At 69.1% G+C, this 26,645-nt stretch overlaps 2 protein-coding genes across 6 annotated transcripts in view; one reads left to right on the top strand and one right to left on the bottom strand.

Annotated features, from left to right (window-relative positions):
* ADISSP (adipose secreted signaling protein) lies at nt 1–15,435 on the top strand. Of its 5 annotated transcripts, none has more exons than XM_048045607.2 (7): nt 1–172; nt 320–431; nt 703–859; nt 1,571–1,619; nt 2,108–2,168; nt 2,377–2,491; nt 3,473–3,799. In XM_048045607.2, exons 1-7 carry the CDS (start codon nt 55–57, stop codon nt 3,578–3,580), a joined length of 720 nt encoding a protein of 239 aa, XP_047901564.1. In that variant the 5' UTR covers nt 1–54; the 3' UTR covers nt 3,581–3,799. The 5 variants fall into 5 exon arrangements, with proteins under 5 accessions (XP_047901564.1, XP_047901562.1, XP_047901563.2 ...); XM_048045605.2 differs by having other exon boundaries at nt 3–172; nt 1,571–1,628; nt 3,473–3,792; XM_048045610.2 differs by lacking the exons at nt 1–172; nt 320–431; nt 703–859; nt 1,571–1,619; nt 3,473–3,799 and adding exons at nt 5,514–5,615; nt 8,030–8,172; nt 10,657–10,795; nt 13,566–13,688; nt 14,556–15,435 and having other exon boundaries at nt 1,689–2,168.
* HSPA12B (heat shock protein family A (Hsp70) member 12B) overlaps nt 15,368–26,645 on the bottom strand; it is a 14,504-nt gene continuing 3,226 nt past the window's right edge. Inside the window, exons 3-13 of the mRNA XM_066997011.1 lie at nt 24,332–24,432; nt 23,050–23,174; nt 21,944–22,130; nt 21,371–21,475; nt 21,077–21,193; nt 20,526–20,697; nt 19,488–19,574; nt 19,141–19,245; nt 17,350–17,608; nt 17,027–17,130; nt 15,368–16,773 (exon numbers count right to left, since the gene is read on the bottom strand). Of these exons, the coding sequence (XP_066853112.1) occupies nt 16,130–16,773; nt 17,027–17,130; nt 17,350–17,608; nt 19,141–19,245; nt 19,488–19,574; nt 20,526–20,697; nt 21,077–21,193; nt 21,371–21,475; nt 21,944–22,130; nt 23,050–23,174; nt 24,332–24,432 (2,006 nt within the window). The 3' untranslated portion in view covers nt 15,368–16,129. The remainder of the gene's footprint in view (nt 16,774–17,026; nt 17,131–17,349; nt 17,609–19,140; nt 19,246–19,487; nt 19,575–20,525; nt 20,698–21,076; nt 21,194–21,370; nt 21,476–21,943; nt 22,131–23,049; nt 23,175–24,331; nt 24,433–26,645) is intronic.

Consider the following 26,645-nt stretch of genomic DNA (forward strand, 5'->3'; position numbering starts at 1 on the left):
CGCTCCCAGCATGCCCCGCGCGGCCCCCGCTGCCATGGCGACGCGGCGGGCGCCATGGCGGCCCTAGGCCCGGCGGCGGGCGATGGCGGCCTGCGGGCGCTGTACCGCTGGGTGGACGCCGTGCCGCTGTCCCGGCCCCGCAGGAACATCGCCCGCGACTTCAGCGACGGCGGTGCGAGGGGCCCCGGGCCTCCAGGGAGCCGGGCGGGGGCCTGGGGGGGGCTAGGCCGCGGCTGTGGGGCCAGGCCCGGGCCCAGTGTGGGGCCAGGCCCCGCGTCCCGGCCGTGTCCCAGAGCCTCTCCTCCTCCTCCTCCCCCAGTGCTGGCAGCCGAGCTGGTGAAGTTCTTCTTCCCCGCCATGGTGCAGCTGCACAGCTACGTGCCCGCCAGCTCCACGCCGCAGAAGCTGGCCAACTGGGGCCACCTCAACAGGTAGCGGGGCGGCGGTGCCCTGCTCCCGGCCGGGCTGGGGGAGCGCTGCCCCTCGCAGCGGGGCTGTGGGTGCTGGGCACCCTGCCTCCCTGCTCCCCGCAGGGCTGGGGGAGCGCTGCCCCTCGGAGCGGGGCCGTGGGTGCTGGGCACCCTGCCTCCCTGCTCCCCGCCGGGCTGGGGGAGCGCTGCCCCTCGCAGCGGGGCCGTGGGCACTCGGTGCCCTGCCTCCCTGCCCTCCCGCCTGCCGGTTTGGCTCCTTTTTTGTTTTCAGGAAGGTTTTGAGTAAGCTGAACTTCTCCCTCCCGGATGAGGTGATCCGTCAGGTCGTGCAGTGCCGGCCGGGCACGGTGGAGCAGGTGCTGCTCCTGCTGCGGCAGAAGATTGAGGAGAAGCAGAAGCAGAGCAAGGCGGTGCCTGGCCCAGAGCAGGTCAGCGGGGCAGAGCCGGGGCAGGCGTGAGGCAGGCGGCAGGGCTGGCCCCTCGCGGCAGCCACAGACGTGCCGCCCCGGGAAGCGCCGCGGCCCTGCAGGCAGGAATTGGCCTGGGCAGCCCTGGAGGAGCTGCTGTGAGCTGGGGAGTTGAGGGGACGCTCGCTCCGTCATCCTCCTTTGCCACGGCTTGTCACCTCGCTGTGACAGCCCTGGGAAGGAGCGGAAGCGTGCCTGGGCCGGGTCGGGCTTGGGCAGCCGTGCAGAGAGCTGAGCACGCGGCTCCAGGATGGGGCTGGCGGCAGCAGCCGCCTCCTCTCCTGCCGCAGCCAAGCCCTCAGCCCACGAGGGTCCTGGTCCTCACGGTGTGAGGGAGGAGAAGGAGCCTGCGGGCCTGGGGCCGGCTGGGCTGCGTCTGCCAGCGCCCAGGTCAGGGCAGGAATTCGCAGCGGCAAGGGCTGTGGCTGCGCAGGAATTTGGGCAGATCGATCCCGGCCCTGCCTTCGGGCGGTAACTCTGGCACCACGCCGCGCTGGGAACCCCCTGCTCTGAGCTGACCCCTGCCACAGGAGCGGCCGGATGGGCTGGGGGGCCCCGGCCCCCCCTTTTCCTGACAGCGGGGTGGGCCGGGGCCGCCTCCCAGCGCGGGGGGCTGCTTGCAGGCTCACCCCCGGGGCGAGGAGCCAGGGGTGATGGGGGTTTTCCGTGCAGGAGCTGGGTGCGAGGACAGCGCAGGAGGAGGTCGGCTACTTGGAGACGGGTAGGGCCGGTGCGTGGCACCTCGGGGCCCCCCCCTGCTCCTAGCCCAAACCGGCTGCCCTCTGGTCCCTGCCTCCTGCTGGGGGGCTTGTCCTGGGCTGGTGGGGGGCAGAGCTGGGTGGGCAGGGCACGTGCTAATTGAGGGAGGTGCTCCTGGTGCTAATTGACACTAATTGTGCTCGGAGAGGGGGGGTAACTGGTGACAGGACACGTGCAGACGGCACAGCGCTGCGCCAGGGGAAGGTCGGGCAGCACATTAGGAAAAAATTCCTTGCTGTGAGGGTGGCCAAGTGCTGGCGCTGGTTTCCGAGCGAGGTGCCCGGTGCCTGTCAGCGCTCGGGAGGCGTTTGGAGGGTGCCCTCAGCGACGTGCTTTCACTTCTGCTTAGCCCGGGAGCGGTCGGGCGGTCGGACTCGATGATCTTTGTGGGTCCGTCCGACCCAGCCGTTCCGTTCGGTTTTATTGTGTCCCTATTGCCGCCTTTGGCAGGCTACTCCGAGGCGAAGAGCACGGGACAGGGCTGTGCCCAGGAGTCCCCCGGGGCTGCCGGGTAAGGGCTGGTGCTGTGCGGGTGCTGTGCGGGTGCTGTGCCCTTCCTGGGGGCTCCCAGCGGGATGGGCTCTGCAGGTCCCCGCGGGGTGCGGGCCCTGGAGGGGGAGCCCAGGACGCGCTGGGCACGGCCGGGGGCTCAGCCCCGCGGGCCGTGGGTGCCGCAGGGGGGCTCAGTCGCTGTCCTGGCGTTCCCTTCCCTGTCCCAGGGGGAGCAGGAGCCACCTCGGCTACGCCCGGCATCCCGCAGGGGACACTGCTGCCATCCACCTGCAGCTGGCAGAGAAGGAGCAGGCGCTGCTCCTGGCCCAGGAGGCCGTCCAGGTGAGCGGGACCGGGACCGGGACTGGGCTCCCCGTGCCCCCCGAGCCAGTCCTGCAGCGGCGCCATGCTGCCAGGCTCCCGGGCCCACCCTTCTCTGGTGGCACCCTCGGGCACGTCCCGGCCTGGAGGTGGCCCCGCTGCTGCCCAGATGTCCCACGTCTCCCTCGGGTGCTGCTCTGGCAGCGCCGGGCTCCAGGCTGCGGTGCTGTGCCGTCACACGGGGGCGGGCACTGAGGTTAGGAGGTCCCCCAGAGCCCAGCACGGCCCGGAGACGTGGCTCGATCCCCGCAGCTTGCCCCTGCTGCCCCCCACAAACCCCCTGCCCGCAGCTCTCCTGCTGGGGGAGCCTCTCCCGCTCAGCCCCCCCCTCCTGGCCGTGCCCGGCTCTGTGGCACACCCAGCAGTCGCACGTCCCCGCTCCCCAGATGTTCCCAGCCCTCGATCCTTGTCCTTCCTGGTCGCTTCTCGGGCAGCGATGGCCGAGGTGGCGCAGGGCAGGCCTCAGCAGCGCTGTCCCGGGGCGCGGGGCAGGCGCGGGGCGGCGTCACGCAGCCCCTGGCAGCACTGGCTTTTGTCAGAGGTTTGTTCAGCGCCGCGGGAGGGCGACGCCGCGGTCCGAATTGCCTAAATCCCAGGCTTTTCTGCCGGAAAACATCGAAACGGAACGTTTCGGCAGAGGGGAAGGGGTGCTCCGAGCTGCCTTGAGCTGGGAGGCATCACTGCTGCCCCGTGGGGACCGGGGCGCCGGGGCCCTGTTCTGGGGGGGTCACTGCTTGGTGTGGGAGCGGGAGCTGCGGCCCCACGTCTGCCGCTGGTGCTGGCCTGCCTCAGTTTCCCCCACGGCTAAGGGCGTCCGGGGCCGCGCCGTGCCTCCTGCCCCTCCCGCAGCCACATCACCTGCGCGTCCGGCCCGCGGCCCCGCTCCCGGCGGCCCCCAGGGCCGGCTGAGGCCGGGGCGAGCTGAGGGCAGGTCCCGCTCAGCTCCTGCAGATGAAGGTGCGGAGGCTGGAGCAGCTGCTGCGCCTCAAGGACACGCGGATCGACGACCTCAGCCGGCGCCTGCAGCAGGCGCAGCGCCAGCCCCGCTGAGCGGAGCCCCGGCGGCCCCGCGGCCTGGCCCCGCCGCCCGTCCCGTGGGGCTGGGGTGCCCCCCGGTGCCTCCCGGTGCCTCTCAGGACGGAGGCAGGAGCAGAATTACAGCCCCGTTCCCACCCCAACTGTGCCTCCCCGTCCCTGCCTCGGCGACGAAAATCCGGTGTTTGCTCCTCCGAGGAGTGCGGGGGCGGCGGGGGGGCTGCCGGTTAATCCCGGGGGGGGGGCTGCCGGTTAATCCCGGGGGGGGGGGGGCTGCCGGTTAATCCCCGGCGGGGGCTGCCGGTTAACCCCGGGGGGGGGCTGCCGGTTAATCCCGGGGGGGGGCTGCCGGTTAATCCCGGGGGGTGGCTCCCGGTTAATCCCGGGGGGGGGCTGCCGGTTAATCCCGGGGGGTGGCTCCCGGTTAATCCCGGGGTGGGGGCTCCCGGTTAATCCCGGGGAGGGGGGGGCTGCCGGTTAATACCCGGGGGGGGGCTGCCGGTTAATCCCGGGGGAGGGGCTGCCGGTTAATCCCTTCGCAGAGCCGTTTCGGTGAGCCCCCCAAACCCCCCATCCCAGCGGGCTCGGCCCCGGGCTCACGGCGCACACCCGGTGTCCCCCGGGGCGGGGCCGCGCCGTGCCGGCTGTCACGCACCGCTGGACGCGGGGACTCGGCCGGTTCCGGAGCAGCCCCCGGGGACGGAGCCGCGGTGCCGGGGCCGTGCTCCCGCGGGCCCCGCTGGGCTCCCCGGGACCACCCCGGGGCTCTCCGGTGCCCACCCCGGTGCCACCTCCCGGCCCCGCTGGGAGCCGGGCCCGGCCCCCCCCCCGAGCCTCCCTGGCCCCTCCCCACCGTGCCCCGCCCGTCCCGGTCCGGGGCCGCGGGGCTCGGGGAGGGGAGGGGGCACCGGGGGGAGGCGTCCCCATGGCAACCGCGTCGCGCGGGGCGGGGCCGCCCGCCACCAAAGCCCCGCCCACCCTCTCCCCATTGGCTGCCCTCTACCATCGCCACGCCCCCCCTCCGTGACGGGCCCGCCCCTTGGAGACGACCCCGCCGGCGGGCCGCGTAGGAACCGGAGCCAATGGGAGTGGTGGGGGGGCGTGACCGCGGAGCGGGAGGGCCAATGGGAGCGGCGGGGGTGTGTCCGAGCCGCAGGGTGACCAATGGGAGGGCGGGGGGCGTGTCCCGGTAGTGGGAGCGGGCAGCGGGCAGCGGGCAGCGGGCAGCGCCCGGGACGCGGCGGTGAGCGGGGACGGGGCGGGGGGGAGCGGTAACGTGCGGGGGGGGGGGCTCGGGCCTCGCTTCCCGCGGTGTGCGGGGCTTTCTGCCTGTGCGTGGTTTTTAGTTAATTTTTTTTAATTTTAATTTTTTTTATTTTAACGTTTTCCGTTTTTACCGTTTCCGCCCGGTTTCCGCGCTCCGTTCCGACGCCCTCCCCTCGAGCTCCCGCTGCTCGCCTTCAGCCCCGGGGCTGTGCCCACTGCCCCCTCCCCCCCCCCCCCCCCCCCCCCATTCCGGTCACCGGTACCGGGGGCGCCGCGGGGCCGGGGCCGGTGCCGGGGTCAGGGCACGGCCCCGGTGCTCCCCTCCCGGGCCCCGTTTCCCCGCCCCCCGGGGCCGCTCCTGGCCCCGTCCCAGCCGCGGTGACCCCGAGGCCGTGGGACGGAGCCTGAGAGCCTCGGGACGGCTGCGGGGCCCTGGGGAGCTCCGTGGGGCTGGGGCCGGCTCCTCGTGCACCGGGGGCGGCAGGACCGGGGCCGGACCCCGGGGCCCGCCCCCTCTCCCCCCGGTGCAGTTCTCGTCGCGGCAGCACCTGCCCCGGTGTGCGCCCGCCGCTGCCGCCGAGGGGCTGCCGGTGTGCCCGTGCCCGGGCTCCTCCCCGGCAGCCGCGTCCCCGGTGCGCGCCGGCCCTGCCCGCTCCTCACCGGCCCCTTCTCCCCCTCCCAGCTCCGGCGGCGCCCCTCGGAGCATGGCCTCGCGCTGCCGCCTCTGAAGCTCGGCGCAAGGACGAGGGACGGCGGCGGGGACACATGGCTGCGGCCAACAAGGGTGAGTCCCCGGCGGCCCCCCCCGGCTCCCTCCCCCGGTTGCGTGCCCGCACCCCGCTGGGGTCTGGTTCGGTGCCGCTCGCCGCGGGGGTCCCCACCCGTGTCCGTGGGGGGTCCCCGTGCCGTGGCGGGGGCTGCGCGGAGCTGCCTGCCCTGCCCCTGCAGCGGGGGACGGGGGGGGAACGGGTCGCTGCTATTTTGTGGCTGTGGGCCCGTCCCGTGGGTGCCCCTCGGCTCCCGGTCCCGCTGCCTCCCCGCGGGGCTGGGACCCGGCCGCGCGCTCGGTGCGGGGAGGTGACCCGGAAAGGCTGCGGCGCTCCCTGCCCTGCGCCGCCCAGACAAAGCCCCGGGAGCTCTTTGTGCTCCTCTGAGCCGCGCTTTCACCTCTGCGCGGCCGCGGCTCCGTGCCCACGATCCCCGCGTCCCCTTCCTGCAGCGAGCGAGGTCGTGGGACGGCTCTGGCCCCGGTCGCTCAGCGCCCTGGGGACTCTTCCTGCCGCGGCGAAGCCTTGTCCGGGCTGCTGGCACAGCTGAACGAGGGGCACAGCGCCAGGGTCCCCTGCCCCGTGTGCTGTCATCACCTGCGGCTCTCCTGGCACCGGTGGCGGTCCCGTGGCAGCGGTGCCGAAGGGCAGACCGCCCGCTGCCTTGTTTCCCGTCGGTGCTGGGGCAGCCCCGGTGCTCCCAGCCCTGCCTGCTGGGGGGACAATGGGGACCCTCGCCTCAGGACCCTGTGACAAAAGGTGGCCTTTACTGCCGGGCTTGTGAGTGTCCCTGACACAGGCGTGGTGGTCTCCCCAGGGCAGGCCCTCCCCGCTGCGCAGGGGCTCAGGGAGCAGGGGGAGCACAGCACCAGGGCTGGCCGCCGGCACGCTGACCCCCAGGGAGGGGTCCGGCGACCCTCCTGCCGCTGTGGTGGGACTCGGTGCAGTCCCGTACCCCACGAGATAAAGCAAAATAGCCCTGGGTGATTTTGCTACCCTGCCCAAGGCTGACTCACGCAGCTGCCGGAGCAGGAGACGCGGTCGGCGTCGCTGCCTGGGTGTGTGCAGGATGCGCAATGGGATTGCACCCCTAATTTCATTTCTGGGCTGCCTGACGCGTGGGCACGGCCCCGGCCCCGCGGTGCTGGGGCTGCTATCGGGTATTTGGGCTCTGCCCGGTGCTTTCTGGGTCACTGGGGACAGGCCCGGTGCCAGCACTCAGGGCAGGTGGCACCATCCCTGCCAGCCCCCCCGCGGGCAGGATGCGGTGCTGGCTCCTGGTGCCCCCGCAGAGGTGCCCAGGGACTGCTGGGGCTCCGCGCCCAGCAGCGAGCTGGGACCTCAGCCACAGCTCCCCACGTTCATCCCCCGGGGCCGTTCCGTGGGCTCTGTCCTGCCCGGTGTGCTCGGTTCACCCGAAGCTGTGCATCCCCGGGGGACACCAGAGTTCAGGTGGGGACAGCCCCGTGCACGGCCCCGCACCCGCAGCGCTCTGCGCGCCCCCCAGGCCCGCTGCCTCCTCCACGCCGAGGAGCGTTTCTTGCCAAGCTGTTCCTGCTGAACAATGCCGAGTTATTAAATCTCTTGCATTTCAGTAAATTAGAGTCTGCCGAGGCACAAAGAGCCTTTTCTTTAAGGAGGCAGCAATCTGCTCCGTGCCTGCTGCCAGATGGACGAGCTCGGCAGCTCTGGGGAGGGGGCTTTGCCCTGCGTGGTGCAGCACCATCGTGGGGCGTTGCTGCCGCAGCTCCCAGCTCTTTGGGGTTCTGCCCCCCCCACGCCTGGGCGACGGAGCCGCAGCAGCCTGGCTGGGGACCCGCTGTCCCCACGTGCCCTCCTGCCCCATGTCTCTGTGCCGTCCTGTGCTGAAGTCACCAGGACCCTGGCTCGTGCCCGGCCCTGCTCCCAGATCAGCGTCCGGCTGCGGAGCCCGTGCTCTGAGCGCCACCCCAGCCCGCGCTGTCTGCGGCAGGATTTCGCCCCGTGTCTCATCTCAGCCGGTTCTGGGCTCTGCTGGTTGCAGCAGGCCGGGGGGGTGGGTGTATTTTTTGCTGTTTGTTTGCGCTCTCGGCAGCTGGGTTTTTACTGTGGAGCTCCAGCACCCAAATGACAGCAGGGAGGAGAAGTGGCTGCCAGTAAAATCACATGCTGGCAGTGCTTCCCATCGGTTCCTCGCCCTGTGCGGGCAGCCTGGCCGGGCAGCTTCCTGGGTCACTGGTGCAGGAGGAGGAGGAAGAGTTGTTGTCTCTTCCTGGCAGCCCGCAGAGCGTGGTCTGCGAAGGCACAAGCCCCAGGGCGCACGGCGCTGGTCCTGGCGGGCGGCTGGAGGTGGCAGGGGCCAGGGAGGGGAGCGGAACCCATCCTGCCCCTTGGCTTCTTGTCCCCGGGGACAGCAGGTGACACGCGGGCTCTGTCCTCTCGTCCCGTGCAGGCAGCAAGGCGAAGGCGGGCGGCGTGCGCTTCGCCCCCAGCCAGCCCGCGGAGGGGGCCCCCGGCCACGTCCACTTCGAGGAGAAGCTCCGCGACTCGGCGGTGATGGTGACGCAGGAGAAGGACGGACACTTCCTCGTCAAGGTGGGGGCGCGGGGGGTGCGTGCTGGGGCGGCTGCTATCTGCGGACACGTGCCTGGGGGGGGCCCGCAGGTGCCCTGTGGATTGGGGACCCCTCTCCGCGGGTGGCAGCGAGGCTCCTCGGGGCATGGCTACAAAGGGGGTGCTCTGCTCCAGATTCACAGAGAGAACCCCTGATTTCCGCCCCGTTGCTGCTGCCTGGTCCAGGCTGTGTTTGCCTGGGGCTCTTGGGACGGATCCGACCCCTCCGGGACCGCAGGGGCAGGCATGTGCGGAGGAGGGCATTCGCTTCCCTGCGGGCAGCGCCGTGGCACCCGCTGCCATTCGGGGCCGGTTGGGGTTTGCCCACCAGGGACGCCGTGCGTTTCCTAGCGCTTCCCCGGGACTTCGCCGACCCGAGCACCCACAGCCTGCCCCCATCGCCCTGGGCTGTGCTGGGCTGCCGTGGGGCAGGGGGCCGGGTCCATCTTCAAGCACCTGGGCAGCTCTGTGGGGCTGGGGCAGCGCCTCGAAGGGGTGCTCGTGGTTGTTGTGGTGGGCTGAATGCTGGGCTTTCGTGCTGGCCACCAGCCCTGTGGGTGCTTGCAAGAGGAGGCGTCAATCCTGCAGAAAAACCTCCACAATTTTCCTCGCTGGTTTGCAGGCGGAGGGGGAGAGGCCGACCCGCGGGGCCTCCATCCCCAGCCTCCCCCTTGGGGGCTCCTTTCCCCGAGAAATAACGAAATAACGCCGGCGAAGGGCTCGGCAGGTATCCTGGCGCTGCGGGAAGCAGGGCAATTTAAAATTCCCTTTTGAGCTCTGAGTCAGTTATTTGTCTAGGGCGGATGATGGGTTATTGCCCTAAAAATTGCTGCGAATTGCTCAGCGATTGCCGCCCCGTGGGTGGCTGGTGGTGTTTTTCTGCTGGCGGAGCGCGGCGTGCTGCGAGCGCCCCCGGCACCGCACGTGCCCTGCAGAAGGGACGCGGGTCCCAAGGCAGAGCGGCAGCGGCCGGCGCTGCTCCTTGGGTGGATTGAGGGTGGGTTTGGGGCTCTCCCAGCCCCGGGGTGCTGTGGTGCTTCCCGTGCAGCCCGCCCCGCGCCTTCGGAGGCAGAGGAGAGCTGCGTCTCCCTGCCGGGGGTGAGATGGGCTCGCTGGGGCTGCTCACCCCATGTCTGTCCCCGTCCTGAAAATCCCCAAAGCGTCTGTGGCTGTTTGGGTTGGTGGCTGTGTGGCAGTGATGTCTCCGAGCTGCTCACGGGCAGGAGCGCCGCTGTGCGAGGCAGATGGCTCGCACTTTATATATTTATATACATGCGTGTGTGTTATATATTATGTAAAAAATGATGTATTTACACGTAGAGTGGTGGCTGAGGCTCTGGGCACCGCGATGGGGTCGCACACGTGCCTGTCCTGGCTGGACGTGCCCGTGGCGGGGGTCATAGCCCGACGCTGGGGGGGTTGCAGGGCCGGGGGACGATGTCTGAGCGGAGGATCGCCCCACTGAGCGGGAAGAGCGAGGAGGTGGCGCGGCTTGGTGCGGTCGCGTCGTCCGCGCGCTTGGTGGCCGCACGCTGTGTGGCTCCTGCGTCACCCCGGGTGACAAAGAGCCACTTCTGTCCCCAAAACCCCGCCTGAGCCGTCCGTGGGCTGGGCATGGCGGGGGCTCTGCCTCCCTGGCCGAGCACACCCCTGGCCGCAGCAGCTCCCGTTTCTTCGCCGTGGGCACTGTGCCACGGCCGGGGCTGCCCCAGCACCCGGAGGGGCGCGGTGCTGGGCGGCTGTGGGTGCCGGTGGCGCTGCGCCACGTGCCGCGCGCCCTCCTCTGATTCACACGGAAGGTGTGGGCGGCTCCCCCCGCACCCCCCGGCAGCGATTAGCTCCGCTTCAGCTCCTCGCCTCCCCCTGCCCGTGCCAGCAGCTGGGGCGCTCGGAGCCCCGGTGTCCCCCCCTCTCCTTGGGCTCCCGTTGGCTCGGGGGGCTCTGGTCGGTGCTGGGGGGACCATGGCAGGGGGGTTCCCTTCCCAAAATGTGTCTTGCTGGATGGAAGCAGACCTGCTGGCTGGGAGGGGGCTCTGGTTTTCGTCGCGGAAAAGGACAAACGGCGTGTGGAGGCGTGCTGCTGGAAGCCTCCTGCCGTCTCGAGCCCTGCAGCGGGAGCTGGACGCCGCCCGGCTTGAACCGGGGAAATCGGTCTGCCGCTCCCAGAGCACCCCAGGGTTGTTTGTGACAGTGCGCTTCCCGGAACGGGCTATTTCTGCTGCTTGCTTTGCGCAGCTGAAATAAATGCGTTTATTACATTTCCCTGATTGTTAGGGAAAACAGCCCCCCCCCCCCCGTGGCTGCTGCCAACCCCGCTCCACCCCCGTGGTGCCTGGGGGCGAGCGCCGGGTGCAGGCGGGTCCCTGCCCCACCGAGGGGGGTGTGGGATGGGGTGCTGGCAGTGGGGGCCCCTCGCCGTGCCTTCACCCCACCCGGCGTGACCCCAGCGCTCCCCTCCCCTCGCAGGTGGGCTTCCTGAAGATCCTGCACAAGTACGAGATCACCTTCCTGCTGCCCCCGTCGCAGCGCCTGGGGAAGGACGTCTGCGCCGTGCCCCTCCCCAACCTCAACCTCAGGGTCCTCAGCGTCACCTCGGTGCCTGAAGGTAAGGTCCCCGCGTCCCGACACCGTGTCAGGCCCCAGGCCCCCGCCTCCCCTCGGGGTCCCGCGGGTGGCTTCCGTCCCCAGGGGGACACCACCACCGGGAGCCAGAACTGACTGACCCGCCGAGGGCTTAACGGGGACAGGCGAGAGATGCGCGGTGGAGAGCGGGTCCTGCTGCCGTCCCCAGGGTCCCCCAGCGCGGTGTGCGCCCACGTGGGTGGCACCGGCTTGGCACCCTTGCTGCTTGGGGGTGGCTCGTTGCAGGGGGGTGTCCCCCTGCTGGGACGGGGGTGGCACGGTGTGGTGGGGACAGAGCGGGGTGTTCGGGGCTTGAGGCTGCCGGGCAGGAGCGGCCAGGATGCGGGGTGCCGAGCAGAGGGTGTGAGACCTCAGCTGCACCCGGGCATCGCGACGCGGAGATGGGAACGCCTGGGGGGCTCCTGGGCAGGGGCAGCAGTCCCGGCAGGGAGCGTGGGGCCGTGCCCCCGCGCCTGTCCCTCGCCGTGCTGGAGAGCTTTACAGCATGGAGAAGGAATCCGTGTTTCCATGCGCCTCCCGGGAGACGTCTGACCCCGACCCGCGTGCTTCAAGAGCGGCTTTTGTGGCATTTTAATCCAGGAACCTGCTGAACAGAGTCCAGACGTGCTTTTATTTTTAGCCCTTGTTCTGTCTGCTCTTTCTCCGCGCCGAGGGTCCGCGCAGAGAAGCGGCACAGCCCTGCCTCTCAGCCTGCCTCCAGGCTCGTTGCTAATTTCCATGTCAGAGAGGGAAGGGGGAGCGATATCCTGACGAGTGAGCACCGCGGCGTGATTCTCAGTGCGACGGCGCTGCCTGGGATTTGTTTTGCTGCAGCTGCAGCAGCTCAGCCTCCTCCCAGCCCTTCCGGAGCCGGGCACGTGGCAGCCCCCGCCTCGTGGCTGCGGGTCTGGGGGGGCCCCGCTGGCTGCTTCACTGCCCCCGCTTCCTCCCGTGCAGCTTCCCCCGGCCCCGCTGGCTGCGTCTGTCCCTGTGACAGCCCAAGCACGGCCCCTCTGGCCCTGTGGCTGTTGCTCCCCCTGCTTCGAGCCCATGTCCCTCCGCTATTTATCCCCTGCCATCGCACGTGACAGCCCTCCTGTCCCTCACCCGCGTTTGGGTCGGTCTCGAAGGCGGGAGGTGAGCCTGCAGCCTGGGGGACGGGGACGGGGATAGGGACTGCTCCGGGAGCCACTGGGATCGGTTCACGGCCCTGGAGGAGGGAGCAGGAGCACTGGCAGCAGCTGGGACGGGCTTTGGTGCTGCGCTGGGCACGTCCACAGCACGGGTTGGTGCAGGGGCTGGGCAGTTCGGGGTGTGAGCTGCGTCCTGGCTGCGGGCAGGGCTGGGCATCGCCTCGGCATGGATCCAGCCCCTGGCGGCGGGGGGGCAGCCACCGAGCCGGGGGAGCCCAGCCTGGCGCCTGGCGGGGCACGGCCCGGGGCTGGCCACGACAGCGGCCGTGGGTGGCACCAGCGAGGCTTTGATCTGCTGGCCCACTGGCACTGAGACAGAGACGGATTGGCCTCGGGGTGTGCAGCCAGGTGATAACGGGGCTCCTGGCGCTGAGAAGAAAGATTTTTGCCACCGCTTCTCCCTCTGGCCTGCAGATAAAACCCTTGACCTTGTTTTGAGGTGGAGCTGAGCAGGGGAGCCGCACGCTGCTGGGTGGCCCCGGGGCCCTTCTCTGATCACCAAAACGCTCCCGTGCCTTTGCTGGAGGTGGTTGGAGCTCCCGGAGCCCCCTGAGCTGATTCTGCCCCCGCTCCCCTCCTCCTGAGCACAGTGCTGAGGTCCCGAGCCCTGTGCTGGGGTGGGGACGTGGAGAGGGGGGCGGCCTCAGGGACAGGCACCCACCGCGCTGCTCCCACTGCTGCCTTGCTTTCCTCCACCCGCCCAGGCACAGCGGTGTTCCCCAGCCCTGGCGCTGGGCCCCTGGTGCTCAGCACGTTTTTATTTCTCCCCCAGCCCCGTCACTGCGTCCCCCCCACGCCAGCTCTGTCGGGGGCCTCCCCTCGGGGCGTGCAGAGCCGGTGGCCTGGCGCTGTGCCGTGTGCTTGCGGCAGGCTCGTGCCCCCGGGGCTGCACTAATGCCTTTCTTCTGCTGAGACGCCGCAGGTGTTTATTTTTCTGCCTGCTCCTTGCTTTTATAGAGAGCTTTTTTTCCTCTGGATGGAAAGCAGCCGCCGCCTCTGGCTCTGACAGCTGTGTCTGCAGCCCGGGAGGGGACGCGGGGCTGGGGCCAGCCTTCGCCTGGCTCGCTTTGGGGCCATGTCCTTGTTCCCCCTGCCCTGCGAAGGGGGCAGTTGCAGTGTTTTGGCACGGGCTCTCGTGTCACGAAGGGTTTGGGGTGCTTGGCTGATGGGAGGCGGTGGCCTGGGGCACGGCACGGGTGCCCACCCGTGGCTGTGCACAGGGCAGGGTGCGGGCAGAGCGGTTGCTTTGGGTGCTTTTGGTGGCACGGTGTGCTGGTGCTCGGGGTGCTGCTGGGTTTGGGGCTGGGTGCTGCGGTGCCCAGGCACCCTGGTGCGTCCCAGCAGTGCCGCTGAGCCGGGCACCGTGTGTGCCGGCACCGTGCTGCCTGCTTCGTACTCCTGCCCTGGCCATGCTGCATCGGTTCTGCCCCTGGTAATGCCAGCAGCACCTTGGGGCTGGAGGGCTCCCAGAGCAGGGGTATTGGCACAGCACCAGCTCCTGTCTTCCCCCCAAAAATCCTGGCCTGGACCTGGGCTCACAGCGTCCCCCCCTGTCCCCAGGCTACAGCGTCAAGTGCGAGTACACGGCGCACAAGGAGGGTGTCCTGAAGGAGGAGATGCTCCTCGCCAGCGAGACCGGGGACGGCGCCTGCCTCAAGGTCGTGGTCCAAGCCCGCGTGATGGGTAAGGGCTGCTGTGGGGCCGGGGACGTCAGTCTGGGCCCAGGACGTCTGTCCTGCCTGCCCCGGGGGTTCACAGCCTGGTGGTGGATGTGCAGCTCCCGTGGGCCTCACGCTTCAAACCCCCCCTGGGTTTTGGAGCTGTGATTCCTCCCCAGCACGAGCCAGAGCTGGCTGCAGCCCCTGCTTCTGCCCTGCCCCGGGCTGGGAGCTGAGGCCCTGCAGACCCTGCCCCGGTTCCAGCCGCCGCCGTCCCCCTGCTGGGGGCTTCTGAGCAACGGCCCTAAAGCAGGACACTTCCCACCCGAAAATCCTGGGGCTGGGGGACGTCGCAGGGGGGAGGCTGCGGGGCCTCCCCGGCACGGCGGCCGGGGGGGATGATGGCAGTGGCCGCTTCAAGCCCCGGCATCTCCCTGCTCCCCCGCACGGCCCCGGTTTCTTCCCCACCGTGGTGCCAGTGGGTGCTTGCCTGGGGGCACCAGCTCCACGGGGCTGCAGGGCTTGTGCTGGACCCGCTGCCCCATCTGTGGCCAGCCCCGTGTCCCCACTCGGTGTCCCAATTCCGTAACCCCTAACCAGTGCCCCGTGCATTGCAGCACCGTGGGGCTGAGCTCCTTCCCCTGCTCAGCACCCCTGGGGCTGTGACTGCAGCAGAGACCCGGGGACAGGGTGCAGTGTCCCCGTGCTTCCCAGCCCCCGGGGTGACAGCATTGCCCGTGGGAGGACAATCGCGTGTGCACAGAGCACTTCCCGAAAGGGCTCTGAAAAGGGAAGAGGCAGCGCAGGCAGCGCTGGAGCCAGCCCTGGTGTCGCAGGAGGTGCAAGGCCAGGGTCTGTGTCCCCGTTGCCACCGTCCCCTCCTGTCTCGCAGACCGGCACCACGGCACGCCGATGCTCCTGGACGGGGTGCGCTGCATCGGAGCGGAGCTGGAGTACGACTCGGAGCAGAGCGACTGGCACGGCTTCGACTAGCCCCCAGCCTGCCTTCTTCCCAGGGGCAGAACTCACGTTTAAAACAGAAAAAGCATCCCGCCCCCCTTCCCCAGCGTCGGCAGGGCCCCGGCCCTCCTGCTGCCACGGAGCTGGTGGCTGCCGCTGCTCCCCTCTGCCCGCTGAGCCAGGGCCGCTGCATCCGCACCCGCCGTGTGCCTCTGCTCCCCCCGGCTCGGGGTGGGGGCGGCCCCCCCAAAACCCCCAGAGGCTCCTGAAGTGCCCCAGCAGCTCCTGCCAGAGCTCTGCGACTCGCATGGGGCTGGGGCGGGGAAGGGTCTCCCCTGCTGCCCGCCTGCTGCTGCTGCTGCTTTCCCCCTCGCTTTTCTCCCCCCCATCCTCCCCAGGAGGGGACGTGTGGGGGCTGGGGGTGGCAGACCCTGAGCTGGGCCCCCCCTCGGGTTAAATTTTGCCTCCTGGGGGCTGGGGCAGGATCTGGCCCCACGATGGAGGCTGGGTCCCCAGGGCTCTGGTGCCTGTGCCCCCTTGCCCGTCCCTATCCATGTCATTGTGTCGAGCACCGCCTTGATCCCCTCCCGCGATCTCCTCCCGTTTTGCTTTGTTCCTTCCTTTGTTGGCCCGTGGTGCAAGGACTGGGAGAAGTGATTCAGTTCCGAAAGCAACAGGAGGCTTTATGTGCCTATATATATATAAATATATAGATATATATATATATACATGACTGTGTGTATGTGTGGGTTTTTAAGTACAAAAAAAAAAAAGTCTATAGAGGTAAATAATAAATGTCAGTTGAAAACATGCCAGAGCTCAGCTTGTCTGTGTTAAACCCCCCAGGGCTTCGGGGCTGGCTGCTGCCAGCAGCTCCCTTCCCCCCGCTGCCCCCTCACAGGCAATTTTCTCTCCCAAATGCGATTAAAACCCACGGAGGGGGGGGGCACCCCGGCCCTTCCCTGCAGCTTTCAGACTCCCCGGGGGGGGGTGAGGATGTGTTTGTTGGTGTGTGAGCAGCCAGGGGATGGTGGTGTGGGGCGGGGGGGGGGCAGGCATTTCCAGGCAGCCCCGGGCTGGGTGCAGGGCTCCTTCCCGCACGCTGTGTCCCCAGGGCCCAGCACGCACCCGCGGTGCTGAGCAGTGTGCGAAACCCAGAGTCTTGGGGGCAGGGGAAGCGCGCGTGCTTGTGTTCTCTGCGGGCTCCCGCCGTGGGGGGGGCAGCCCGAGACCCCTCCCCGGGTGCCGGGGAGCAGTGCTGCCCGCGTGGCCCTGCCAGGGCTGGTTTTATGCTTTCTGAATTTGGACCCCAAGCCCTTTTTGTGAGCAAGGCACAGCTTCGGGGGCGCCCTGTGAAACGTGGGGTGGCAGCAGCCTCGTGGCATGGCCAGGGGTGAGCGCTTGGGTCCCAGCACCCCAGGGTGCCCCCGGGGCTGGCACCGCACGGAGGCAGCTGCCGGTGCCCCCCCCCCCGACCCCGGCTCGGTCCCGGCCCCGCTGGGCGCATCAGTTGGAGAGGAAGTCGATGGTGGCCCGGACCGTCTTGGCAGTGCGGATGTCCATGGCGGTGACCTTGATCTCTGTGTCCCCGAACTGCATGGCGGCGCGGATCTCGCGGCGGGCGCGCGGGGGGCTGCCGGCATCGCCCAGCTCCGGCAGCTCCAGGCTGATGGTGCCGCACTTGCGCACGCCGGGGTCGGTGATGTAGACCACGTCGTCTGTGGCGCTGCAGTAGATGTTGATGATGGTCTTGCGCTGGCCGGCGCGGGCCGGGCAGTAGCTGCGCTGCACCACCTCGCCCAGCGCCACCGACTGGTCGACGGAGACGAACTTCTCGAAGATGTCCGTGCACCAGTTCTTGCCCTCCTTCACCAGCAGCTTCTCCCGCGGGTGCTTCCCCTCCACGAACTTGTTGAGCACCCCCACGCCGTAGGTCAGGGGGGAGCGCCGCACGCGGACGATGGTGGGGTCGAGGCCGAAGAGCACGGCCCCCTTGAGGATGGTCAGCCCCACGTCCTGGGGGATGATGACGCGGCACACGGGGCCGAAGGCGGCCTGCACGGCGTGCTGCAGCATGGCCGACTCCGCGAAGCCGCCCACCAGGAACAGGAACTTGATGCCTTGCACTTCGGGCTTCTTCAGGAGGGCGTCTGGGGGGGGGGAGAGAGGGGATTTGGGGCTGGGCGGGGGGCGAGGGAGCCCCCCCAGCGCCGGTGAATGGGGGAAGCAGGGTTGGCTCCGGGCGGCGCTTGGTGCTGGGGGAACCACCGAGGGGCTGCCCATGGGGGCTTGGGGCTCCCCGTCTTTGGGGGGTGCTGGGGGCGGATGGGTGCAGAAGGTGCTCCACATGGTGCCGGGGGGGGAGCAGGGAGCATGCCCCCCCCATTGCAGGCTGTCACCTACCGATGTGCTTGATGATCTGGGTGATGGTGGGCTGGAAGAGCTCGCTCATGGCCTCCGGGGACATACGCAGCATCCCCTGGGAAGACCACTTGACGAAGTTCACGCTGGGGGGGGAGGAGAGGAAGGGGCGCACTTGGGGCTGACCCTCACCGAAAGCTCCCCCCAGCACCCTGAGCCCCCCCCAGCCCACGGCCCCCCAGCAGAGCGTTGTGCTCGGCTCCCTCTCGGCTCCCTCCCTGCCCCTCCATGGGGGACCCTCCGGGGCCGTGCGCTCCCAGGGGCCGGGGGTGCCCGGCTGCCCCCCGCCCTCGCCGGGCGCTCACTTGCTCTTCTTGAGGGCCGTCTCCACGTTCTGGCCCCGGTGCTTGCGGTAGAAGTCAATGAAGGAGAAGGGCAGGGAGATGTTGAGGGGGCTGGCGCGGGATGGGGCCGCCGCTCGCTTGCGCGCCTCGAAGGCGATGGTCAGGTCCACCCAGGCGGCCGGGCGCTTGGCCTTGAAGGTGGCGATGAAATCCTCCCCGAAGATGTGGCACAGCAGCCGCTCGAAGGCCAGGTCCACCCCCACGGCGCCGTAGGGACCCCCTGGGTGGGTGGCGGGGCCGTGGGTCAGGCGGCGACCACGGCCCCACGGCACCGCACGGCCACGGCACGGGGGCAGCGGGGTGGGGGGGACGCGGAGGGGAGCCCCCTGCCCAGGGCTGAGCCGGGGACAGGGAGGGGTCCTGCAGTGGCAGGGGACACGGAGTGTCCCCCCCCCAGCAAGGAGCGTGGCCGTGGGACACTGGCCCTCCGGACAAAGCCTTTGGCCGGGGCACGGCCCTGCTGGGGGTCCTGGGGCGATGCTGGGGGGGGCTCGGTGCCTGTCTCCATCCGCGGCTTTCCCAGGGGTTGAAGGAAATGGAGGCGCTGGAGCGGGGACACTGGGACAGCCCAGCCGGCCCCGTGCCACCCCGTGCCACCCCGTGTCACCCCGTGTCACCCCGTGTCACCCAAAGTCACCCCGTGCCACCCCGTGTCACCCCGTGTCACCCTGTGCCACCCCGTGTCACCCCGTGTCACCCCAAGTCACCCCGTGCCACCCCGTGCCACCCCGTGCCACCCCGTGTCACCCCGTGTCACCCAAAGTCACCCCGTGCCACCCCGTGTCACCCCGTGTCACCCTGTGTCACCCCAAGTCACCCCGTGCCACCCCGTGCCACCCCGTGCCACCCCGTGTCACCCCGTGTCACCCAAAGTCACCCCGTGCCACCCCGTGTCACCCCGTGTCACCCTGTGTCACCCCAAGTCACCCCGTGTCACCCCAAGTCACCCCGTGCCACCCCGTGCCACCCCGTGTCACCCCGTGTCACCCAAAGTCACCCCGTGTCACCCAAAGTCACCCCGTGCCATCCCGTGCCACCCCATGTCACCCCGTGTCACCCAAAGTCACCCCGTGCCACCCCGTGTCACCCCGTGTCACCCTGTGTCACCCCAAGTCACCCCGTGCCATCCCGTGCCACCCCGTGCCACCCCGTGTCACCCAAAGTCACCCCGTGCCACCCCGTGTCACCCCGTGTCACCCTGTGTCACCCCAAGTCACCCCGTGTCACCCCGTGTCACCCCGAGTCACCCCGTGTCACCCCGTGCCACCCCGTGTGCCCAGGCAGCGCTGGGGGGGCTGCAGGGCACATCCCAGGGGGACATCGCCGCGGGGGGGGCTCGTCCCCAGACCTGGGCCTCAGCCTCATCTGCTTCGCCCCCCCCCAACCCACTGCGCCCCCCGTCCCACTCGCACCCCCGTCCCCACGCCCCCCTGCCCCCTGCAGCCCCCAGCCGGCCCCCCCTTCCCGCGCCCCCCCCGTGCCCCCCCCGCTCCCCGCTGCCACCAGGTGTCGCCGCAGGACAGCCCGGGCACGGCGCCGCGGGGCTGGGGGCGCGGGGGGGCCCCGCCGTTACCAGCCGGGGGGGCACGGGACGGGGCTGCAGCCGGGCACCCCCCTGCACAGCCCCCAGCACCACCGCCCCCAACCCCCCCCCCAGCACCACCGGTCCCTAACCCCCCCCTCAGCCCCACGGACCCCCCCCAAGCCCCCCACGTCCCTCCCCAGGGGGGGTGCCCGGGGGCTGCAGCCCACCTGAGGCTTTGTACAGCTCCTTCAGGGTCCCCTGCGGCTTCTCGATCTGGTGCACGGTCAGGTCCACCGTGCCGCCGCCGCAGTCCGCCACGATGTACCGGTCACCTGCGGGGGGGCAGCGGCGGCCTGGGGGGGCGCGCTGGCCTGGGGGGTCCCCACGCTGCAGCCACGGGCAGCTTGAACCCCAATGTGTGGTTTTTTTTTTTTTTTTTCAATTGAAAACTGGAAAAAGTTTTGGAGGCCCCAAGGGGAAGGACACGGACGTCGCAGCGTTTGGCCGGAACGAGGAACCCCAAGTTAGGTTGGGGGCCCCCCCCGCCCCCCCCCCCCGCCGCCCCCGCTCCTACCCGCCTGCATCTCGGACCAGAGCTCCCCGATGCCCGACTCCACCAGGAAGGTGCGGCTGTGGCGCGACCGCCGGAGCTGCTCGCGGGCTGCGGGGACAATGGGGGGGTGAGGCTGGGGGGCGCACCGGGACCCCCGCAGCATCCCACAGGACCCCTACAGCATCCCATGGGACCCCTACAGCATCCCATGGGACCCCTACAGCATCCCATGGGATCCCCGAAGCACCCCACGGGACCCCCGCAGCACCCCACGGGACCCCCGCAGCTCCGTGGTGCCACCCCTGCAGCTCTCCCCCCCGCCACCGCAGCGGGACCCGGCCGGGTGGGGTTTCCTCTGCTCTGTCCCCTCCCGGGGCCGGGGACGTCAGGGCGGCCAGGAAGGGCAGGAGCTGTTTGGGAAGGTGCGGCTACCCCAGGCGGCGTTTGGCAGCGGGGATGGACACGGCAGAGCGATTCCTCCAGCCGCGGCACCACGGGTGGCTCAGCATGGAGCAGGAGCAGGGGCGGCTGGGCAGGAGCCAGGGGCTGCTCGAGCTGAGCCTGCCGAAGGGGGCTCCAGCCGGGATGTAGGGGCAGGAAAAGTGGGGTCGGCCGGGGGGCTTTACTCAAAAGCTTCTTGGGAAAGCAGCTCGGGTCTGCCCCAGGGCCTTGGGGCAGATGGGATCGGGTGCCAGGGAGCAGAGGGCAAAGGGGAGCAGCCCACTTGCTCTCTGCCTCAGTTTCCCCCATCCCCGTGTGGCACAGCGGGCTGGGGGTCTCTGATGCCGAGGACCAGCGCTGCCCCGTCCTTGTGGCAGCACCAGGGGCGCTGCTGGCTTTATGGGTGGGGGGCACCTGTTAAGGACTCACCCACAACATCCACCCTTGGAAGGAGCAGGGGGGCCCTGGTGAAGCTGGGGGGCCCGGGACAGGGCTGCCCCCAAACCCGGCTGCTCAGGGGGGCAGGAGGGGACTCGGGGAACAGCCCCTGAGCCCCCCGCAGCCTGGGGCCGCCCACCCTGCAGCACCCACCCCGTGCACGGCCCCGGCTCCGCTCACCCTGCCTGAAGCTGGAGTCGATGGCGTGGTCGGGGGCCAGCCCGTTGGGCTGGGGCTTGCAGCTCAGCTCGATCAGCTGGTGCAGCCGGAGCTTCCTGCAGTAAATGGAGGCGGCCTCGGGCTCCAGCGCGATCAGCAGCTGCTCCGGGGTCTCCGGGGACACCAGCCCGGCCTGCCAGGGGGACGGGGCATCGTGACTGGGACAGGGCATCACGACAGGGACAGGGTATCGCGACAGGCAGAGGCTCCCCATGGTGGTGCACTGGGAGGATTCCCCATCTGCAGCCTCTGCGCATCGTGTGGTGCTCTACGTCGTCCCCAGGTAGCTGCGGGGTTGGTGAGGCTTGGCCCTGGCAGGACCAGCTCTCCCTCCCCGACTCCAGCCCGGCAGCGGCACCTCCACACCTGGGGGATTTGCTCCCAGCGCCTGCCACCCCCTGCCCGCTATCCATCCCCAGCCTCACACCCAGCTCCGAGATCTCCCCCCCCACCGCCAGGCTTCAAAGCCTGAGCCCGATGGCACCCAGCCCACCCCGAGCTCGCCCCCTCGCCTTGTAGGCAGCCTCCCGCATGAACTGCTTGGCCGGCTGCTTCCAGATGGCCGGCACGGTGATCACCCAGCGGATGGCGTCCCTCTCCGGCAGCGACGGGCACTGGTCCTTCAGCTCCTGCCGGGCAAGAAGCAGCCGGTGACGCCCTGGTTTTCCTGCCAGGGCTGTGGGCCAGGGGCCAGAAGCCGCAGGTGGGGGAGACAAGCGCCACGTGCGCTCCTTCTGGGGAGGGAGCGTGGAGGCACAGCCCCACGGTGCTGCTGCAGGGGGGCAGGAGCCCCGTGGCAGCCCTACCTGCACGGCATGCTGCTTGAAGAAGCGGAGCGCGTGGGCGAACACCTCCAGGGCTTGCATTTTCTTCCCGTTCACAGCTTCCAGCTCAGTTTTCATGGTGAGGTCCTGGCCAGGAGAGCAGCGACAGCGAACGGACGATGCAGGCTGCTGGGACGTGGCTGGGGCAGGGGCCCGGAGCAGCGAGCTGCCAGCCTGCACCCACGGCCAGCCCCACGTGCAGCACGGCCACGGCCGTTCCCAGCCTCCGGGTCCCCAGGGCAGGCACAGGACCAGGCCCGGGGCAGCCAGCACCATTGGTTACAGGCACGGCTGCGGCTTGTGCTCGAAGCTCTGCTCTGCAACCACACGTGCCTGCTCCAAAGCAGCTCAGATGGGGGAACAAAAAAATCCCCCCCCTGCAATGGGCCATGTTGCAAGGTATAAAATGCATGAAAAGCGAACAGGGAGCTGGGCATACTCTGTGGATGCTGACACTCAGAGGTTTGTTTTACACCCCCTCAAACCCCCAGATTTCTGCCTCCCCCCCCCCCCCCAAGCCCCTCTCTTTGCAGGAGCACAGGAGCGCGGCCTTACGCTGGTGCTGTGGATTTTCATCTTAAACTTCTCAAAGTAGAGCCAGTCGCGGGCCTCCTCGGGATCGAGGTCGTGGTAGTAGTCCCTGGCGGTGTAGCCGAAGCTGTGGAAGCTGCCCTCCGGCGTCAGCAGCAGGCTGGTGGGGGTCTTCTGGTTGGCCACCCCCGGGTCCCCTCCTTCCCATTTCCTGCACACAGCAGCCGGTGGTGCTGAGCCCCTGCAGGGCGGGCAGTGCGGCACGGCGCGGCACAACACGGCACAGTGTGGCACAGTGTGGCACAGCACAACACGGCACGGCATGGCACAGTGTGGCACAGCACAACACAGCACGGCATGGCACAGCAAGGCACAGCACAACACGGCACGGCATGGCACAGTGTGGCACAGCACAACACGGCATGGCACGGCACAGCACAACAAGGCACAGCACAACACGACACAGCACCCCACGGCACACCACAGCTCTCCCCAGAGCACGCAGGAACCATAAAGCCACCCAGGACCCCCACGCTGGTGCGCTGGGGGATGCGCCGGGCTGCTCCTTGCTGCCAAGTCCTCCGGCACGGTGAGGATCTGGCTGGGAGGCACAGGGCTGGGAGAGCCACGTCTGCACGCAGGCAGCTGGGGATGGGGACGGAGCCCACAAAGGCCCCGTGGCCACCAGCCCTGCCCGAGGAGACTGCAGCCGCACGGCCGTAACCTCGGGGCAGGGAATGGGTCCTGGCCCCTTTTGTTTATTTATGTGGGCACAAGCTCAAATGCCTTGCAGAGGGACAAGGAAAGGACAAAGGCACCGGGGAGGCCGGGGCTCTCGGCGCGTGCTCACACCCGCATGGAGACCTTTTGCTCCCTGCGCACAGCCCCTGCAGCGCTCCTCTGGCACCCACACAGCTAATTATAACGGAGCACCAATTAAGCGGTGCTCCCAGTCAGTTAAGCAGTGCTCCCCCTCTCCTGGGGCGCTTCCACCCCGTGCGCCCCGGCACCCCTACCGGTGGCGGTTCTCTCTGCTCTCCCCCCTCTCCCCAAGCTGGCTCCCGGCTGCTTTTGGCCAGAAGCCCTCGGCGGGCGGCAGGAGCAGCGTGGGGGCCTCAGCTGCGCGTTACCTCATCATGTGGATGGCCTCGGGGTCGCTGCAGAAGCTGAAGGCGTAGCCGCTGGACGTGGTGCCGAAGTCGATGGCCACCACGACGGCGAAGGAGGGGCTCTGCTGGGAGCGCGCCTCGCTCCTCTGAAACACAAGGCAGGTGTTGGGGATGGGACACCGTCTCGCACAGGGTGAGCGCAAAGCTGTGTCCTGGCTGCTTCGGGAAAAGGGACAAAGCCTCCTGAAGGGGTTAATTTTTCCTGCGTCGGGCCCGCAGGCACAGCGATTTCTCCGAGTCTGACCCCACGCCGGGGCAGGGACTCGGTGACGCCGTGGTTTCCTCTGCAGTGATGCTCTGCGGTTCTACAGCACGGGGCAATTTCTACTCTTGCAGAGCTCCAAAACAAAAAGAAAAGAGGCTGCCTGCGTGCTCGGCCTCGTGGTGTCTCACTGCAGCGGTTTCCAAAGACAACCTCTATGGGAAGTGGAGAAAAACCATCTGGAGGGAGATGCGCCTGCAGCCCACGCAAGCTGCCCGGGGGTCTCCGCTCTTCCCCACGTGGAGCTGGTGTTAGGGGAGCCTGCTACCTTCGAACCCCACAACTTTTACCTCCTATTCACCAAAATCCTCCCTGCTTGAGAGACAGGGGATGTCCAGGTGCCCAGGACCGGGAGTCCCCACCAGCCTGTGCACCAGGTGGTGCAGAGCCCTGCGCTGCACCGCCCGCGCCTTCACGGGGCAGAGGCTGCCAGCTAAAAGCCCTCATTAAGTTTTTAATGCGTTCAGATTTGATAAATGCAGACATTAGCTAGCCTCAAAAAAAAAAAAAAAAAAGCTTCTATTAGCACAGGAGATGTAGTTGTCTCAGAAATGTGCACGGCCTGGTAACTGCAGGGACAGCAAGCCCCCAGGAGGGATCCGCTCCGGCACGCGCCTTCGTCTGTCCTCGCAGCCCCCGGGACATTCCGATAGGAGCAAGGAGAAAAAAGCGCATGGCACTAGCTGGAGAAAACCCTGAGAAGAGTTGTATTTATGCCGGTATTTCCTCCAGCCCCCCCCTGCTGCTGAGCCATGCCCCCCTCTGCTACCCTCGGGCACTGGCATGGCTGGGAAAACTGCGGGTGCTGCAAATCCCCTGGCACAGGCACGGGTTTGGGCACCAGCCCGGTAGCTGGAGGGGCAGGGGCTGTGCCGTGGGCAGGGTGCCCAGGTGGGCTGGGAGGACAGCGAGGGGCGAGCACCGATGGGCAAGGAGCCGAGGGCACCACATGGGGACGTGGGGACCCCCCGATTGCCTTACCGGGGACTGGGAGGGCGTCAGCGGGGCGATGCTGCAGCTGTCGTGGTGCATCCCTGGGGAGCCAGGGGGGGATGGCGTGGGGCACTGCTCGCCGTTGGCACCTGGGGACATAGCGGGGTGAGCCTGGCACGGGGATGAGCCCCGTCCCCCCCCAAAGATCCTTCCCGGGTGTGAGGGCAACGCGCGGCATCCTGATGGAGATGTGCTGGTACGGGCACGGGTTTGTCAGCGAGGGGTCGCAGCTCAGGCAGGGATGGGGCCGTGGTCAGAGAAGAGCCGCAGGACCGAGGCTCCCTCTCCTTGGGGCACGGGGAGAGGTCAGCACTTGCTCAGCACAGAGATTCGGGACAACTTAGCCACGGGGTCAGCGAGGGACTCAGCTGGCTGGTGGGGCAGGCTTTGGTGGCGAGGCGTGGGCTGACTCCCTTCCCCACCACCCAAGGGGAACTGGCACACGGAGGAGGATTCGTTTCATCCTGAAAGCGGTGTCTGAAGCGCTTTGGGTGACCCTGCAAGCCCAGCTCCTTCCCCCTGGCTGTACAATGACTCTGGGGCGGGTGCAGGTGGAGACCCTTCCCTTGCAGACGGGCGAGCTGAGGTGGGATGGGTCCTGCCTCTGCATCTGAGGGGAACTGGGACGGAGGGAGAGGAGGGGGTCTTTGACCAGGGAAGGAGCAGCCGGATCTAATTCCTGCAAGCTGACGACAGAAGAATTAGGACTAACGAAACATGACGTATTTGTAGTAATAAGGGATGCGGTGGGTTCTCCAGGCTTGGCTATTTTTAAATCAAGACGGTCGTCAATGTGTGATAAACACATGTTAACTCGGCGTGGCAACATCTGCTGGGGACGGCTGCAAACAGCCCCGGCGGCTGCGCCGTGCCGGGGGGCGAGCAGCTGCAGCACCGGGGTCCCCCGTTCTGCGATGCCAGCCAGCCCGGTGCCTCCTCCGGTGCCTGCCACTAGCCCCATCCAGCAGCAGAAGTCGAGGTCCTGAGCTCGCTCTGGAGGTGCCCGGCTCAATCGTGGTGCCCCAGCCCGGGGGGACGCCCGACCCCAGCCCCGCACCGCCAGCACCAGGACGGGGCGAGTGCCGGAGCCGTGCCTCGTGCCCGGGGCTGCCTGCTGCCTGCGCTCCTCCCGGCACATGGCTCCAATTAGCAGAGGGGCTGATTAATCACCCGCCTGCGAGTGCACGAACCGATGGATGGACAGGGTCCAGCTGCGGGCCCGGGGGGGCTGGGGCTGCGCGCAGCTCCACGCTGGGGACAGGGGCTGGGGACGGGCTGGGGACGGGCGCGGGACCCGCTGTGGGGGGTGGCGGAGCAGCAGCGAGTGGGGAGCAGGGGGGGCTGCCAGGCCTGGGGGTGGCAGGACGGGGCCGGGGCAGGGCAGGGCTGCTGCCCAGCGCCTGCTCCCTGCAGGGGATTGTTTCTGCTGCCCACACAGGCCCGAGCTGCCTGCACTTGGCTGCGCTCGCTGAGTCCACCTGAGCTGCCATAAATGCCCGAGGTGCATTGCGAGGGTGTCCCCGCCACCAGGGGTACCCGGCACGGATGCCCAGATGTCCGTGTGTCCAGGTGAACCCCCCGCGCTCCCACTGACACCAGTTTGCACCAGGAGACCCCAGAGGCAGCTCCCTAAATCCCTCTGGCTGCTTGGGAGCCCCACGGCCTGCAGTGGGGGTCCTCTGCGACCCTAAAACTGGGGCCGAGCTTGGTTGTGGGCACCCCAATGCCAGCAGTGGGGGTCCCGGCCGTTCCCCACTGCTTTGCCTCCCGGGCTGGCCGGGAGCTGAGCTGCCGGCACACACCACGCACGGCTCACCGGGGCTCAGCACCGCGCGTGCCACTGCCAGAGGTTGGATTTTGCTGTGGGCCCCCCCCCCGGGATCCGACGGGGGGGGCTCGGCTGCTCCCCGGCACGCCACGGCCTCGTCCTTCACGCCTGCTCCGTAAGTGCCTTTCCCTGTATCCGTGTCTGAGGCATGAATATTTGATCCCTGACAAAAAGGAAAGTCCCCTGGGATGGGGTGGCGGGGGCGGCGGGGCCATGGTCGGGGAGGCAGAGGAGCCTCTGTCTTCGTGGGGGCTGCAGCCCGGCACCCCAAAGGGTGGCTGGGTGCAGAGCGGGTGCGGGGCTGCGTAATGCATGGGTGGGGGGACACGGGGGGACACGGGGCGGTGCGTGGGGTGCGGGGGGGCCGCAAGGCAGGCACGGGGGGGGACCCGCGGGGGGGCTCGTGCGGTGCCGCTGCTGGGGCCGCTGCTGGTGCGGCGTCAGGTTTCGCAGCAGCAGCTGGTTCTGGTTATG

This window comes from Anser cygnoides, chromosome 4, assembly GCF_040182565.1.
Source record: "Anser cygnoides isolate HZ-2024a breed goose chromosome 4, Taihu_goose_T2T_genome, whole genome shotgun sequence".
Taxonomy (NCBI): Eukaryota; Metazoa; Chordata; class Aves; order Anseriformes; family Anatidae; genus Anser; species Anser cygnoides.

Coding starts and splice junctions, on each gene's coding strand:
- ADISSP (XM_048045605.2), top strand. CDS start 55: ATGGCGGCCCTAGGCCCGGCGGCGGGCGATGGCGGCCTGCGGGCGCTG. Junction 2,169..2,376: donor GAGTCCCCCGGGGCTGCCGG/GTAAGGGCTGGT, acceptor TCCCTGTCCCAG/GGGGAGCAGGAGCCACCTCG. Junction 2,492..3,472: donor TGGCCCAGGAGGCCGTCCAG/GTGAGCGGGACC, acceptor GGTCCCGCTCAG/CTCCTGCAGATGAAGGTGCG.